Here is a 14,257-nt window from a genome sequence, read left to right as displayed (position 1 = left end):
AAAATAAAAATAAAATAAAATTATTCAAACAAATGAAGAAATAAGAGTTAAAAACTTAATAACAAATTTAAATAAATTAAATATTAAATAAGAATAACTAAATTATAAACTGTTGATATACTAAATAAACAAAAAAAGGAGAAAAAACAGATATTAATAAAAGGAATAAATAACAATAGATAGTCACAGAGATAAGAAAATTCATCTGTAGTAGACACATAATACAAACAAACTAAATAAAAAACAATCGAACAAATGAACAAAAATAATGACATGATCGATACCGTTCAGTGAATGCAGTAAAAAAACACACACACAAATAGGTCAACTGTTTTCATTACCTCCATCCCACTGGATGTCGTTGTCTAATATCCACGGAACGACAAAAACCACCCTTTACCGTGGTGAAGATGTTGTGTTGAGTGTTTTGCCTCATGCTTGTACAACACCTTTTTTCGAACCAATTTTTTTTGTGTTGTTCCTTCTCCCTCGTAGTCCCCCATACATTGAAGGCAGCACTTATTGGTAAGGTTATTGTAGCAAATCGCTTTGTGATTGTGTTTTTCTTTCGCTCACCCCCCATCTTTGCCATCATTGCCCAACGTACGAGCGTCGATCGGTCGCGGGAAGAGTCTGGGAAAAACTCTCCGCCGTGACCCATCTTCGGTCTTGGCGGAGCGCGTGGAAACCGCAACGACTCTGCATTGCGTCAGATGCAGCGCTTTAGGGGGTGTTTTTCTTTCAGGGGGGGGGGGGGGGCTTTTTTCACCCCTGTTGCAATGGAGGACAGTTTCAAATTTCAAAGCCGATCGAATTGTACTTGTAGGTACGTGTTTAAGTAACATGTATTGCATGCTATAAATTACAGCTTCCCTCCGGAGTTTTGCATAGTACTATCATTTTCATCACGCTTCCCTTGGCACCTGTTTAGCGGCTTAAGATTTTAAAAAACGCACAACCTAAAGATGGGAACGAAGATCGCTTTGACCGATTGTGGCCTCAGCACTGCCTCACCATCGGCCAACAATAATCGGTGCAAACATCAAGCAAGCAAGCGCATTCATCCACAGTTGCTTGATTCGCTAAATTTCCGTCAACCCAATCCACCGTGCACATGCGCTTACCCTCCGAAGTGTGATGGCTCTATTAGCATTAGCTGCATCGAACGCTCACTGACGCTTCCGTTGCCGCTTTCGGTCGGTTAAAAAGCGTTACACCCTCACCGGCTGACGCCTGGCGGTCTATGGGAAGAATTATGCTGCGTGCAAATATTGTAATGGCGCTGCAACGCATTAGCTACGCAAACGCAGCAAACACTTATGATGGGAGGTTATGCACATTGGCTGTTTCTCCCTCCTCTTTTGGGGTTTGAGTTGCCGGGAGGTGTGGGTTCCGTTTGACTTCTTTGTCACTTGTGTGAATTACTGCCGGCCGGTGAGGTTGGTGGGCTTCCTGTAGAGCAACATGGGGAGGGAGGCACGGACGGACTGAGACGATTGCGTAGCCGATGCTCATTGTTATCAGGTAGGTGCGTAGTGCAGTGGCCAAAGTGGCAGCTGGCGGCGATTCGCGCCGTTTGTTGGTTTATTAATTGGTGTGAAATCGTGAATGGCTGCTGCTGCTGCTGCTGCTGCTGCTACACCGTCTGTAGCATGTCCGGTTTGGTGAATGACCTTATCTGACGTTGGAAAGGGGGTGGGGATGGGAGAGGGGGATGCCTGGCGAGCTGTCGATAGACAAAGAAAGAGAGAAACACTTGCAAGAATCAATGGCTGCAGTGGTGGAATGTTGGCATTCCATGGTGTATGGTAAAAAAGGCGTAGTAAAGCGTAGTAACCGAACATGCAGCCACTGTGTGTCCATTTCAGGTAGATAGATGTGTGGTATTTGTTAAACTGTTTGCTTTGTGCCTAGCATCGAATCTGATTACTTTATTTTTGTCTTTTTTGTGCACTATTGATATTTTAAAGATTGATTTTTATGATAAGAATTTATTGGATAAGAGGGTAGGTCTAAACCCGTGATCGGCAAACTTGGTGACCAAACATTTCGCGGCAAAGGATTTTGCATCCAAGGGGTCTATGACCAATCATTTAGGTTTTGTAACCAAGGACAAAGGGGCTTCTGACCAAGAAGTTTAAGACCAAAGAGTTTATGGCCAAGAATTTCGCGTTCGAGCATTTGGCGACCAAGGGGTTTGTGACCAAGCATTATGGGGTTTGTAACCAAGGACAAAGAGGCTTGTGACCAGGGGTTTTTGGACGAAATATTTTGAACCAAGCGTTTTGTGACCAAAGCTTCTATTTGCTTCGACTGATCAAAAAACTCTTTGGAAACATGTCAGTTTGGCAACATTTTAAATGGTATTTTCTTCACATTTGGTGCCGCAACCGTTGTCGATGAAGACCTTCCTAAGATGGGTATAACTGTCTGATACTGAATGTGGTATCTGTAACAAAATAGTTGGTAGTTTCAGTAGGAGGTCCTTTTACGTTTCCATCCTGCAATGAACATGTTTTTAAACGTACATTTAAGACGTCTGTCCACCTAACTCTCTGTACACCCGACTCAAACGCGAAGCATCAAGAATTGGATTGAGAATCAATGCAACGAAGACGAAGTACCTGCTTGCCGGATACTCAGACCATCTGGGAAGCAGTGCATTAGTTGACGGCGACAATCTCGAGGTAGTAAAGGAGTTTTGCTATCTCGGGACGGTTGTTACTTCGGACAACGACATCAGCAGCGAAATCCGGAGACGCATTGTGTAGGTGCATGTGAGATATTTCGCACATTGATTCGCCCAATGGTCCTCAATGGACACGAGTCTTGGACCATCCGAGGGGAGAATGCAAACGCTCTGGGTGTGTTTGAGCGACGCATCCGCCGGACCATCTTTGGCGGTGTGTTCGAACATGGAGCGTGGAGGAGAAGGATGGACCACGAGCTTGCTGAGCTATACGGCATATTGATGGTGGCGAAGGCTGGGTAGATGTCATAGATGGGAGGCTGCAGCCAGAGACCAGAGAGTATCCTGGAGAATGATTGTTGACCGGGCCATGTCACAGCGACGTGCTCCAGCATGAGAGAGAAAGAGAGAAAAAAGAAAGAGAGAAAAAGAGAAAGAGAGAGGGAGAGAGATAGAGGGAGAGAGAGTCCTGACTCTCTGAATAAAGTAATCAATCATATCAGCAATAGGCTTAAGGATACACAGAACAAGATCCACCGATTATTAGGTAACATTGAGGATGAAAACTATTCATTATTAAGCACGTGTTCAATTTGCTAAGATAAGGTAGGAAGTAGGACAGTATGAGGTCAATCAGAAAGTATTTTAAAGCTTTAAAGGATTTCGTTTTCCTTTGCTATGTCCATTATACAAAATTACATTTGATCTAGGCAACAAACGCGCAATTAATTCCACATTGGCTACGTTTGCATCGGTGGAAGACGTTTTTCGAATTTTCTTTGAACCTACCGAGGAACAAGTGTCCTTCCTTCTTCCTGATAAATTGTTGAAGGTAAATGTTGAATGCGTATGTTTTAAAAAGCCTGTTGATGTTAGTCACTGGTCATAAAAAAAATAATCACCATGATTTATTTTTCAACAGAAGAAGTTTGCATATTTCATCTTGCTGTTGCAATTTTAGAGCTAAAAGAATAAATATATACTCTATTTTTACGTAAAAATACTACTAGTTTCCCATCATAGAACATATACCCCTTTAAAGTAAATTCCCTATATAAGTTTTATATTAATTGTTTAATGTCTAAAGATTAAACCATTTCTTGCTTTACTATATCTTGCCTATGAATGCTGTTTCTTTTCGAGAAATGCCGTTTTTTGTACCAACCCTTAGAGTTATAATACTATTTTGTTTGCCTGTTTTACATTTAAATCGCCCATCTTCAAGGCTCTCGAGAAAGAGATAACGTTCCAAGCGAAGCGATTGTTGTCTGCCAGTTGCTAATGCACCTCCCGCCGAAAACCACCCAAAAGAAGATACAGAAGAATGATACATTTATTAAAACCTTCACTAAACTCGCGAAAACACTGTGCACAACGGCCAACAAACAGTGCCATCCTCACGCCCCCTTTTCGAAAGAATTTAATCATGATGCACCCGTACCGAGCTCAAGAATCGGCAAACAATAGTGCTGCAAAGCGGCACCGAGAAGCAAAGAAGGTTCGGTTGCGGTACAACAAATCGCCGTACCGCAAGCACCCGAATTGCTGCCAATTTAGCATTTTGTTTAATTGTTTCGGTGCGTGAAATCCGGTGCACACTGCCAAAGGATGCAACGTGCTCTTTGTTCAACGCAAAAGGGTGTTGAAAATGGTGCTTCTCTGTCTAAACGACGCCTTCTGGGTGGAAAGTGCCACCAGCATAGAGAAGGAAGAACAACAACAGCAACAAAAAACCTCCCAACAACCTAACCGTTCGCCCTCAAAAGCGCCCTCCAATCGATCGAGCGCATGTAAGCGGAATGTTTTGGTGCGTCGATTGGGTAATGGGGCAGACGGTTTGTGTCGATGAGTTTTAACAATGTTAAATGAATAAAAACAAATGCGAAGCGGCCACTTTGCACAGCAGGCAGCGCGGCGTGATTGAAATAAACGGCCATTCCGGCCTTCGTAACATTCCGACCGCCGCAAATTAATGCATGCTCAATGGGTGTTGTGTGTGCGTGCTTTTTCTTCTCTGTTTTTGTGTTTTGGAGATGGTGAGGTCGTGGTGATGAAAATTGTAAGATCTGCTAAATTTGGCCCCGGTTTGTGTCATTTGCTGTTATGGCGAGGAGCGATTTGAGATGCTGCATCATGCAACGGGGTATGACATAATGCTAATAACTTTAATAGTTTAGTAGCTCTGTAGCTATTTAATGTATTGTTTCTAGAGAAACAGGGAGTTGATTCGAGTGTAGAATCCTTTCTCGGGTACAACTGTACGGCTTGATTTACTTGTACATAAATTAGAGCCTTTTGTCGCGATAAGGGCTACTAAAATTCGTTTCTGAGTTACTTTAAAGCTCCAATGTTCTTTAACAGTACTTCTAAAGCTGGTAATCTGCTTCTATCTGTGAAGTTGGTTATGATCTGTAGGGATCTACATCAAAATCTTCTAATTTTAAATAATTAAAATGATTTGAAATTAATTAACTACAATAACTGTGAAATTCATCAAACATTAATATCGGTACTGAATATTGAAGTTATCTGAAAATACTTGAAATCCTTCAATTTCTTCCTTTGAATAGCCGTAGATTCTATTTATTGTTGAACATTACGCTCATGTGGTTGGACAAAGGGCTGAAGATCATTAGGTACTAGATCCTATACAGTATTGCACCATTTATTTGTCCATCATTTGATCAGTGCAGATCATCTTTGGAGCATATTGTTAGGTCGTAGCACTTAACGAATCTGCCCCAAAATCAACCCACATTGTCCTAGCCTTCGCTGGACATATCTCTGGATTGCTGGATTGAAGTCTGCAGACATTCAATCAAGAGCACCAGGAATGTATCTTGCCCTGTGAAGTAAGGGGAGTCACATGGAGCCGAAGTTTTGTAGCCCAAGAGATATAGATCATTAAACATAGATGTAAGAAAATAACGATTTCTTTAGAGCACATTATCCAGTGAACCTGAATATGATAACCAGAAGTCATAATGAGATATTTGGTACTAACTGTTCTATGGAATAATTTGAAGCCAGACACCGTGAGCTACATCTAGGCTTACATTAGTAGTACATACTTTTCAAACATGTGCTGAATCGGATGTCCTAATCACACGACTTAACGAACGGCGACGAAGACCTCGCTGTAATCGTGAATTCTGTTAGAACAAATTCAGCAATCTTCCTTAAGGGTTGCTAATATTTAGATGCCTTCCGGTAAGATTACAGAACATTTACAACATCTGCTTCATTCTTGCTGATAAACACCAAAACCTTGAACATCAATCAGAAAATTAAGCAATTATCACTACTCCAATCACAATCCCACAAACTCACTCCAAACAAGCTTACAAGCATGTTACTAAGCATGAGGATGGATGTGCTCAAGGTTAGAACACGCACGATCAGTTCCTTGGTGAATCGTGTGTGTGTGTGTATTTTCCCTCCAGATAGGCTTATGATGCTTCAACATTCCTCCATAAGCTTCTTTAGCAAACAACGCACCGCACGGTTCACATGCCATTGACTCGCTTCCCCGCGATGGCATCTTGGCGCATGGGGGCCCCAAAGTCAATGGCAACAGGTCTATAGCATGAGCCATAAATCAATGGCCTCATAATTTCCTTCGCATCACATCATGAGTATTTGCTGTTCAATTTATAGCATCTGCTCTAATGCCACAGAGGGCTTTTCAAGAAAATCTTCACCCTTCTCGATTGCGCCGAGTCGTACTGACCATTTGGGGAGGAAAAACGCCAAGAAGCTGTCGTTCCGCGGGATATTACCACCCCAGGCACAAGTAATGATACGCCTCACAAAGCGCCGGTGTGGTTAGTTAAACCGTTCGACCTCGCATGAAGATTGCAGTCCAAACGAACCATTTATGACTCTACGGACGGGCGAGAAAATGTCATCTCATGTTGGGATGAGGGAACGCTTGGGCGCGTGTAATCTAACCTTTCGCCCGTATCCCAAGCCATCGGGCGATTGAGACATCATACCCCCCAATACCAATCGTACACAGTAGCCAGCTCCTACAGACGCATTTGTTTCGATAAGTGCTCTGGGTTTGTGGTACAAAATGCCAAATCTTTGTCGCGCTGTGTACGCGATCACTCGGCGCGATCGATTGCCCAACGCCGTTTGGTTTGGCCGCTGATCGGACGGATACGCATTTTGTACTCACGCCTCAGACTCCGACGGCAGCCAAGCAGCACAGACGCGCAAGTCGCAAAGAGGTCCAATTGTTCACACATAAGTTTTGACCCCAAAGCGCCGTAGCAGCAGCGACAGCAGCTAACGCTAACGTCCGCAAGTCATCGCCATCCGGTTGCGCAAAGGAAACGGAATGGCTTTGGCGGAGTGAAAGAGGAGCGCAAAAAATAAGGGGCAGTAAACAACTCCCAACCGAAAGTGCATCGGTCGGTCGGCCAGTGGACCGTTGCAGTGCCGAGAGACGAACGGATTCCCGAACGGATGGCATGGACAATGGAAGGAAGATTCGTCGCTTTTATCGCGAGGGAGCTGTCGTTGGTTGGTTGGTTGGTTGGTTGGTTGCGAATGCTTTGTTTGTTGTACGCGCGTTTACGAAACCATTTTACCGGCCGCTCGATCGATCGCTCTATAAAGGCGAGGGAAGAAGATCTGTTCTCAGCCAAGGCGCTATTGCCACACACTGGAGCCGAGGCCGAGGGATGGGGAAGGTAAAAGGCGCTTCTTATTCTACCCAGACGATGGGGCAAGCAAAGGGAAGAGCGATCTGTCGGCGAAGTGATTTTATTAGCGGCAATTAAGTATCAGTGGATGATGGCATTACGATATTGTTGTAAAACAGCAAGCAGGTGTTGAAAGGATATAAATCGGGGAAACTGGCAAGTGTATTGCTGTTTTGATGATAGATTGTTCTTCCCATGGAATTGGTATCTGACTTCCAACACCATTAATTAATTATTTAATTAACTTTATTGTGTATACAGATCAGATTGATATTTATAAAAATCGTCATCAACAATTAATAAGCAATACTTATGGTTGATTCAACCACATATTGCCTCTTAGGGCACAAGATCCTCTGGATTTTCTCTTCTATTTCAGATTTGGTGGACTTAAAGGCAGTGAAATCCTGAAGCTGTAATTAATCCATTTGAAATAGTTTTCATTGAAAATATCTTCTAGACAGCCTGTAGTAGTACCAGTTAAAGCATATGACAGTCTAGTCTAGTCATCAAAACTTATACTGTCGGTCCTATTAGATGTCATATTTTAAAACAAAAATACTTCTCGTGTTGTTTGCACGATCTTTACCTTCTTTTGAACGGAAATTCGAATTTCAACTACATCTTCTTAAATATGTACAATAATAACCAATGAAAACTGATGCAGTTGTTGTCAAAGATCCGATACTAGAAGCTATTAGAATTCAGTCCCGAACGCAGCTTTCACGAGAAGAAAAGCTCGTGTCTGCAGCCACATATGTATTAAGTGATCTGATTGATCGATGAACCGCTATTGCGTGCGATTGACATAACGAGGTAAGTCCTGTGTAAGAAAGGCTCTATCTCTTCATAATTAGAGTGTCTTTAAATTTACCTACTTCATTCCATTTAACGATTGTTGTTGATATAGATCTATTTTCATAGCAGTGACTCAAACAATCAACAAATTAATTAATAGAAGAAGAATAATCTCCTCCGATCCCAAACCTTACCATCATCACTAACGATCTGAATGTATCAATCATCTCGAATCATCCCGTCAGGCTTTATAAGCACCTGATCTCCTTTTTACCACACAAAATCTGGGTTATAAATGTCAAACTTGATCAAACACGCAAGGCAATTAGAATTTATGCAACCAAGAACTAAGCTTGTTTGAATAATGAATATCTATTACTGCTGAGTTAAGTTGATCAAGTATATCTTGCTACTAATTAACCCTGAAACTGTGGTTCTATATAGACCTATTCCAGTTGTCTTAAACAAGCTGACTGTCAATCTGATAAATAAGTAGATTCCGTCTAAATTCCCTTTCAGAAAACAAACAATTCAACCTACCCTTCCTACCTTAACAGAGCCGTACCGAGTTGGTGGACATTAATCGATTCTTCCACCCGCGTTGCAAACTAATGATAGCAATTAGTATTCACTAAATTTTTCCTTTCAGCTCAGGTTCTTGCAATACACATCTAGACCAAACCAACGCGACTAACCACGCAGTGGAGCGAATTTCGCACGCACAGCGCAAAGCAAAGCGCTTCCCATAACATTGAACTCGGCAAAAAATGCTCCCAATACCAATCTTGGGCCGGAAAAATGGGTGCATAAAGCAAAGCGCACCAAAATCAATTAGTGCTTGCTCTCTCACTCTGCTTGCTCTATCTCCTTCTCTAACGCATTGCAGCCAAGATTCGGACACTCTTATCTGATGGAAAGATAGGAAATGAAGGAAGAAAAAAAAACACGACATACAAGCTGCAATTTCCATTCACACCCATGCGCACCTGACTTCACGCGACACAGCCACAGAGCTGCACAGATAATTATCTAATTGAGTTTCCCCGTGGCAACCTGTAAGCGTGGGCGCGCGCGCGCACCCTTGTGTGGCTTACCGTCCATTCGGGTGAGAGACTTCAGTTTCCAATTTTTCTTCACAGCCCCCCTTGGCTCCCTTGGTACCCATTCTTGGCCGGAGGTGTCCGATATGAAAGAGAGGCAAACATTGGGTAGAACATTTTGTGTGCGCCTTAAGACACAGCTTGAAAGGGAAGCACGCGTCACGGCGTTCCCAAAAGCTACCACCGACGGTAGGTTTTTTCCCTGACAATTGAATCTCCCACCCAGCGTCTGTTTCGGGCCGGGTGGGAGTGCACTATGGCTATGGCGATTTGTATAAAGTGATGCTGCATGCGGCGAACGTTTTCATTTGGTTCGTTCGCTCCCGTCGACGGCGTGTGGTGTTTCGGCTTTGTGGTGTGTGCCTGTCGTGTGCTGAACTGTGTGCTAAAGTGTGAAATTTAAAGGTGATTTCTGAAGAGTGATCTAAAAGGACGAAACCAGTAAGGACTCAAACATACAAAACAAGTGAAATGAAGTGAGGAATATTGTGTAAATACAATATTTCCGTCATCACATCGATGTAATAGGTTGATCTTCAGCATTAATGAATGATCATAAACGACAAAACACTTTCCTTTATCTCCCAGCTGTGTTCGAGTACGCGGAAATATAGCGTGTGTGGAAAAAATCGGAACCATCTTCATCTCTTTTTTTAACTAACTACATCACGGTGCCCTCATTAAGTGCGAGTGTGTAATCTTAATTACTAAAACGGCAACATATCCGTAAACGAACTCATCAACTTTTTTGCGCGTGTGTGTACAACGGGAACAAGAGCGTGTGTTGTGTGCATCGAAATAACGGATTATTGCATAAATTTAAGCAAAATAAAAACAAGCCTAGAGGAGTGGTAGCAAAAAAACAGTATCGTAAAGAAGCGCATCACACCGAGGGCCGGAAAGTAATGCAATAGTTCAGAGAAACGGGGGAAAAAAACACGAAGAAGCCATCACATCACATCAGCGGTCTTATAAGCCATACTAATCAAAACAAATCAGACGCCAAATCTATTGTCTACTTGGGCAAGGAATTGGGGAAGGAGAAGGCACACAGCTTCCGGTGCTAGGCTACAGTTCCTTGTGTTTATTTTTTTTGTCAGAGAAAGAGAGTGAAAAGCGCACTTGAAATCGGTTTCGGTTTCTGTTTGTGTGGCGCGTGTAGCGAACGAAAGAGTACGAAAGACTTGTGCGGGCAGACGGATAAGCGACGAACCCAGGCGAACGGATCCAGCAACAAAATAAAAAGATGGCAAGCAGCATGTGGAAGTACACGGTGCTAGTGGTGGCGTTTGGAGTGTTCCTGTACAACAGCCACGAAACGTACGGTGTAAGTAGAGACAGTTAATGTTAATTATAAGGGGATGTATGACGTTATTCAATGCAGGCAATGTATTGAACCATATTGGAGGGAATAGGTGAAATGAGCACAATGGAAACAGCAAATATTATGCCTAATCTTTTTTCTTTAATTTGGAGCAGCTTTGATGTCTAATTGAATGTTACTGATTGATTTTGACTTGATTCAAACGTTTGAATATTCGAGTTTTACTACATTTTATTTAAGGAAACTTTCTTTGAAATTATGATTTGATCATCGTGTATAGTTGGCTCTAGAGTAACGCGGCTAATGCGTCCTGAAGACTACAGTGGTACTCGAATATCCACGTATATTGATCAATGCGATTTTTTAGTCAAAATATATTTTATACGCGAGTATTCTGTTGGAATCAAGTTGTCAAACTTTAGACCCTAAATTATTATATTAGGAACTATTTGATAGGACCGATCAAAAGGGATAAAAGGATTCGTGTATAAAACTAGCATATTTTTCCTATTAAATGATTCTGAAATGTTAATTAACTTGATGTGTAATTTTCAATTATTGTGTGAAATTGAGCTACAATTTACTACGAGAACTGTTTAATTTGAAAATCCACGAATCTCCAAATCAATGGAAGTCGAGGACTGAGTACCATCAAACACAAGTATACAGTGTATTTTCTGTTCCCACATTGTTCAATTTCACTTCCATTTTGTTCATAAATAACCAAAAAAACGGAAAAAATTTAACACAATTAGAGCAAAAATTATAGTGAAGAATTGACATATTTTCAATTCTTTCAACGGAAAATGGTTTGAAAAATAAATAAAAAAGAATACTTATTTTTGCAATTATTTTCGAAAAAAAGCCCGATTCAATAAGTACATAAGTAAAACTGTTTTTCTGTTCTTTTCAATTAAGATAGTAATAGAATCCCTCAAATAACCCATTTAGCAAGAAACACTGTCTTACTCAAGTAAAGCATTGGATAATGGTTTTGAGCTGATAAAGCCACAAAAGTTACGTTAACTATGTTAAACCAGATGGTCATGCGTCTAATAAGGACGTGAAATTTGTCACGCTTTGTTTTGCTTACCGATATAATTGTGGTATGAAAAACCACACACCGCAATTAACTCGTCCATTATTCTTCGGGGGTTTTAAAATATCTTTCCCAAAACAATACATGTTTTCGTGCTAAGCAAGATGTCAAAATTCCAAATTGGAGTCCGTAAAATGCGCTCAACAATGAAATCAACACCTCTAAAACCCTGCATTAACATAACAATACGATCGGATCGGTGCGATGGCGCGGTGAATTAGAATTTATACACCAACTCATCTCCGTACATCAAATGCCAACCGTTAAGCCACCCGATGCTAATTATGGTTAGTATTTTTGAGGGGGGTAACCTCGTCACAGCGGCACAATGGTGCTTTATCTTTTGTTACGATCGTTGGCACGAGATCTACATTTTGGTGGTTTTTATGGTGTGGATGCGTTTTCGCACCAGCATCAACTCTATGTCGCATAGTGCACGGTATACAGGGATACAATAAACATTATAGCCGGGTCCTTTGTGTAAAAAATGCCTTCAGACTAATGTGTTTTCTATGTAATAAAAAAAAAACAATTAGAGAAAAAACAAGATCAGTAGCTAGCAGCCTGATTAAATCAGTGTTCTGTAATTGTTAACCTTTTGTTAACTGTTGACCACAACTTATCTAGTCGCTTCACTCTCGAAATGATTGTCAAGGGTGAGAACAGTCTGTTCGCTTGCGCTTGCAATGTCGATGCGTGTTGCGTGATTGAGTTTCCACAAATGCTGTTGTCGACTCTCACAATCACACATACGAATCGGCTGACGGCAGACAAATCAGATCTTCACGAGAATGACCTTACGGGTCGTCCCGATCCGTGGAAAACTGCGGGAACGAACGCCACAAGCGCATCCTCAAAGCTTTCTTTACGAAATGAAGCATTTTAGTGGTACGAAGTGGGAAGATGAACCCCGATCACTGGTGCTGGTACGATCACGATTTGTGAGCCATCGGGATGACATAATAATCAGAGCTAGGGGAGCGCCAGACCACAGATCGTTTGTCTTAGATCGTGCGGACTAATTTGTTTGCCCCATAAAGACAATGTTTTGCGTTTGCGTCTATGTTGGTTGCGGTTTTGGATGGTGCTACTTCTTCAACACATCTCTCCCGGCGCATCAACCATCTTCGCAAAACGGGATTGTTGAAGGAAAGCGCGATCGTTTCGTTATTGGAGTAAGTGGGGAGGGATTCGGGGAGCATCGATAATTGGCCAAATCGAAGAGCCAAACCGTATAATTGGTAGTTGATTGTAATTTGATTGGTTGCGGTGATGAAAACATTACTCACTCACTCCCAAACACACTTGAGCTTGAACCGATCGATTTGCAGCGTTCGATTCCAACCCCGAAGATGCGGAAGATGCGGCTCGTTCAGGCAGGCATATGGCGCGCGGAAAGATGGCGTAATGTTTGGCACATTTCATAATTTAAATATCCGATTATCTTGTTATCTAATTTCGTCTGTTTCTGCTCTGCTTGTTTCGTTTCATTACAGCAAATCTTTGGATACGAACCGAACGTTGACTATCCAGCGTACGATAAGATCCCGTCCGGCTTGACGTTCCGGTGTGCGGACCGGCAGCCCGGCTACTACGCCGACATTGAGACGCGGTGCCAGGTGTGGCACTGGTGCCTGCCGACCGGCTACATGTTCTCCTTCCTCTGCCCCAACGGAACCGTGTTCAATCAAGTATCGATCGTTCACGAGATGGGATTGGCATTCGGTGCCAAAAAGCCCACGAAAAGTGTACTAAGCGCTATACTAACACTTTGGTTTTGCTTTCTCCGTATTTCTCTCCCTACGTATAGGCGTACCGTGTTTGCGATTGGTGGACAAACGTCAACTGCCCCGAGTCGGAAGCGATGTACAGCATTAACGACGATCTGTACCGGGACGTGGAAGGCAATCTGATCGTGGGGTAGATGGTGCACTGTGCGGTGTAGTGTTTCTTACCTGTAAGTACTCAACAGTCTGTGCCGATCCTACTAGCAGGCACCATTGCTGTTGAGATAGAGCCGTCCAAAAACTGGTGCATCCCGTCCCGTGATGCAACGTGAGATTCCTGTTTAATGTTTCGTTTTTTTATTATTTTGTAAATATAATTTATACACACTGTGAACAGAATAAATACATAATTCTGAGAAAAATCTATGTAAAAGATTCTTTATTTATGATTACTATTGTATGATCCTTTCAGACCTGATCATATCACAAATTTTACTCCTCTGATCCAATATCAACTTGAGATCGGCAAGATAATGAGAGTGGTTCATTAATTACTTTAATCTACATGGAGTAGACCCAAGCATCAGAGTTAAAGCTTAAACGGCTGGAAAATCAAATATTTATAAAAAAGAGGCTTTCTAAACTTACTTATCATAGCCTAAAGAACTTTTTTTTGTAACTAACGATCAATTGGAGTTAAGTATTTCAATAAATTGCACCGCCTTTATAGTTCTAGCGCTGCTTTGTCTTTCTAAGCATATACCTCTGCCTTTGGCCTGCTCACAAAAGAGCACGTCGTTGTGGGCCTGAT

The 14,257-nt window shown here is 42.0% G+C and overlaps 1 protein-coding gene across 1 annotated transcript; it reads left to right on the top strand.

Annotated features, from left to right (window-relative positions):
* The first annotated feature begins 9,594 nt into the window (after positions 1-9,594).
* On the top strand, positions 9,595-13,872 carry LOC1277043 (U-scoloptoxin(01)-Er1a). Its single transcript, XM_061648351.1, has 3 exons — positions 9,595-10,623; positions 13,216-13,410; positions 13,530-13,872. The coding sequence occupies exons 1-3, from the start codon at positions 10,543-10,545 to the stop codon at positions 13,641-13,643; spliced, it is 390 nt and encodes a 129-aa protein (XP_061504335.1). The 5' UTR covers positions 9,595-10,542; the 3' UTR covers positions 13,644-13,872.
* The last annotated feature ends 385 nt before the right edge of the window (positions 13,873-14,257 follow it).

This window comes from Anopheles gambiae, chromosome 2, assembly GCF_943734735.2.
Source record: "Anopheles gambiae chromosome 2, idAnoGambNW_F1_1, whole genome shotgun sequence".
Taxonomy (NCBI): Eukaryota; Metazoa; Arthropoda; class Insecta; order Diptera; family Culicidae; genus Anopheles; species Anopheles gambiae.
Note: the sequence above shows the minus strand (reverse complement) of the source record. Positions and strands in the feature narration are given on the sequence as shown.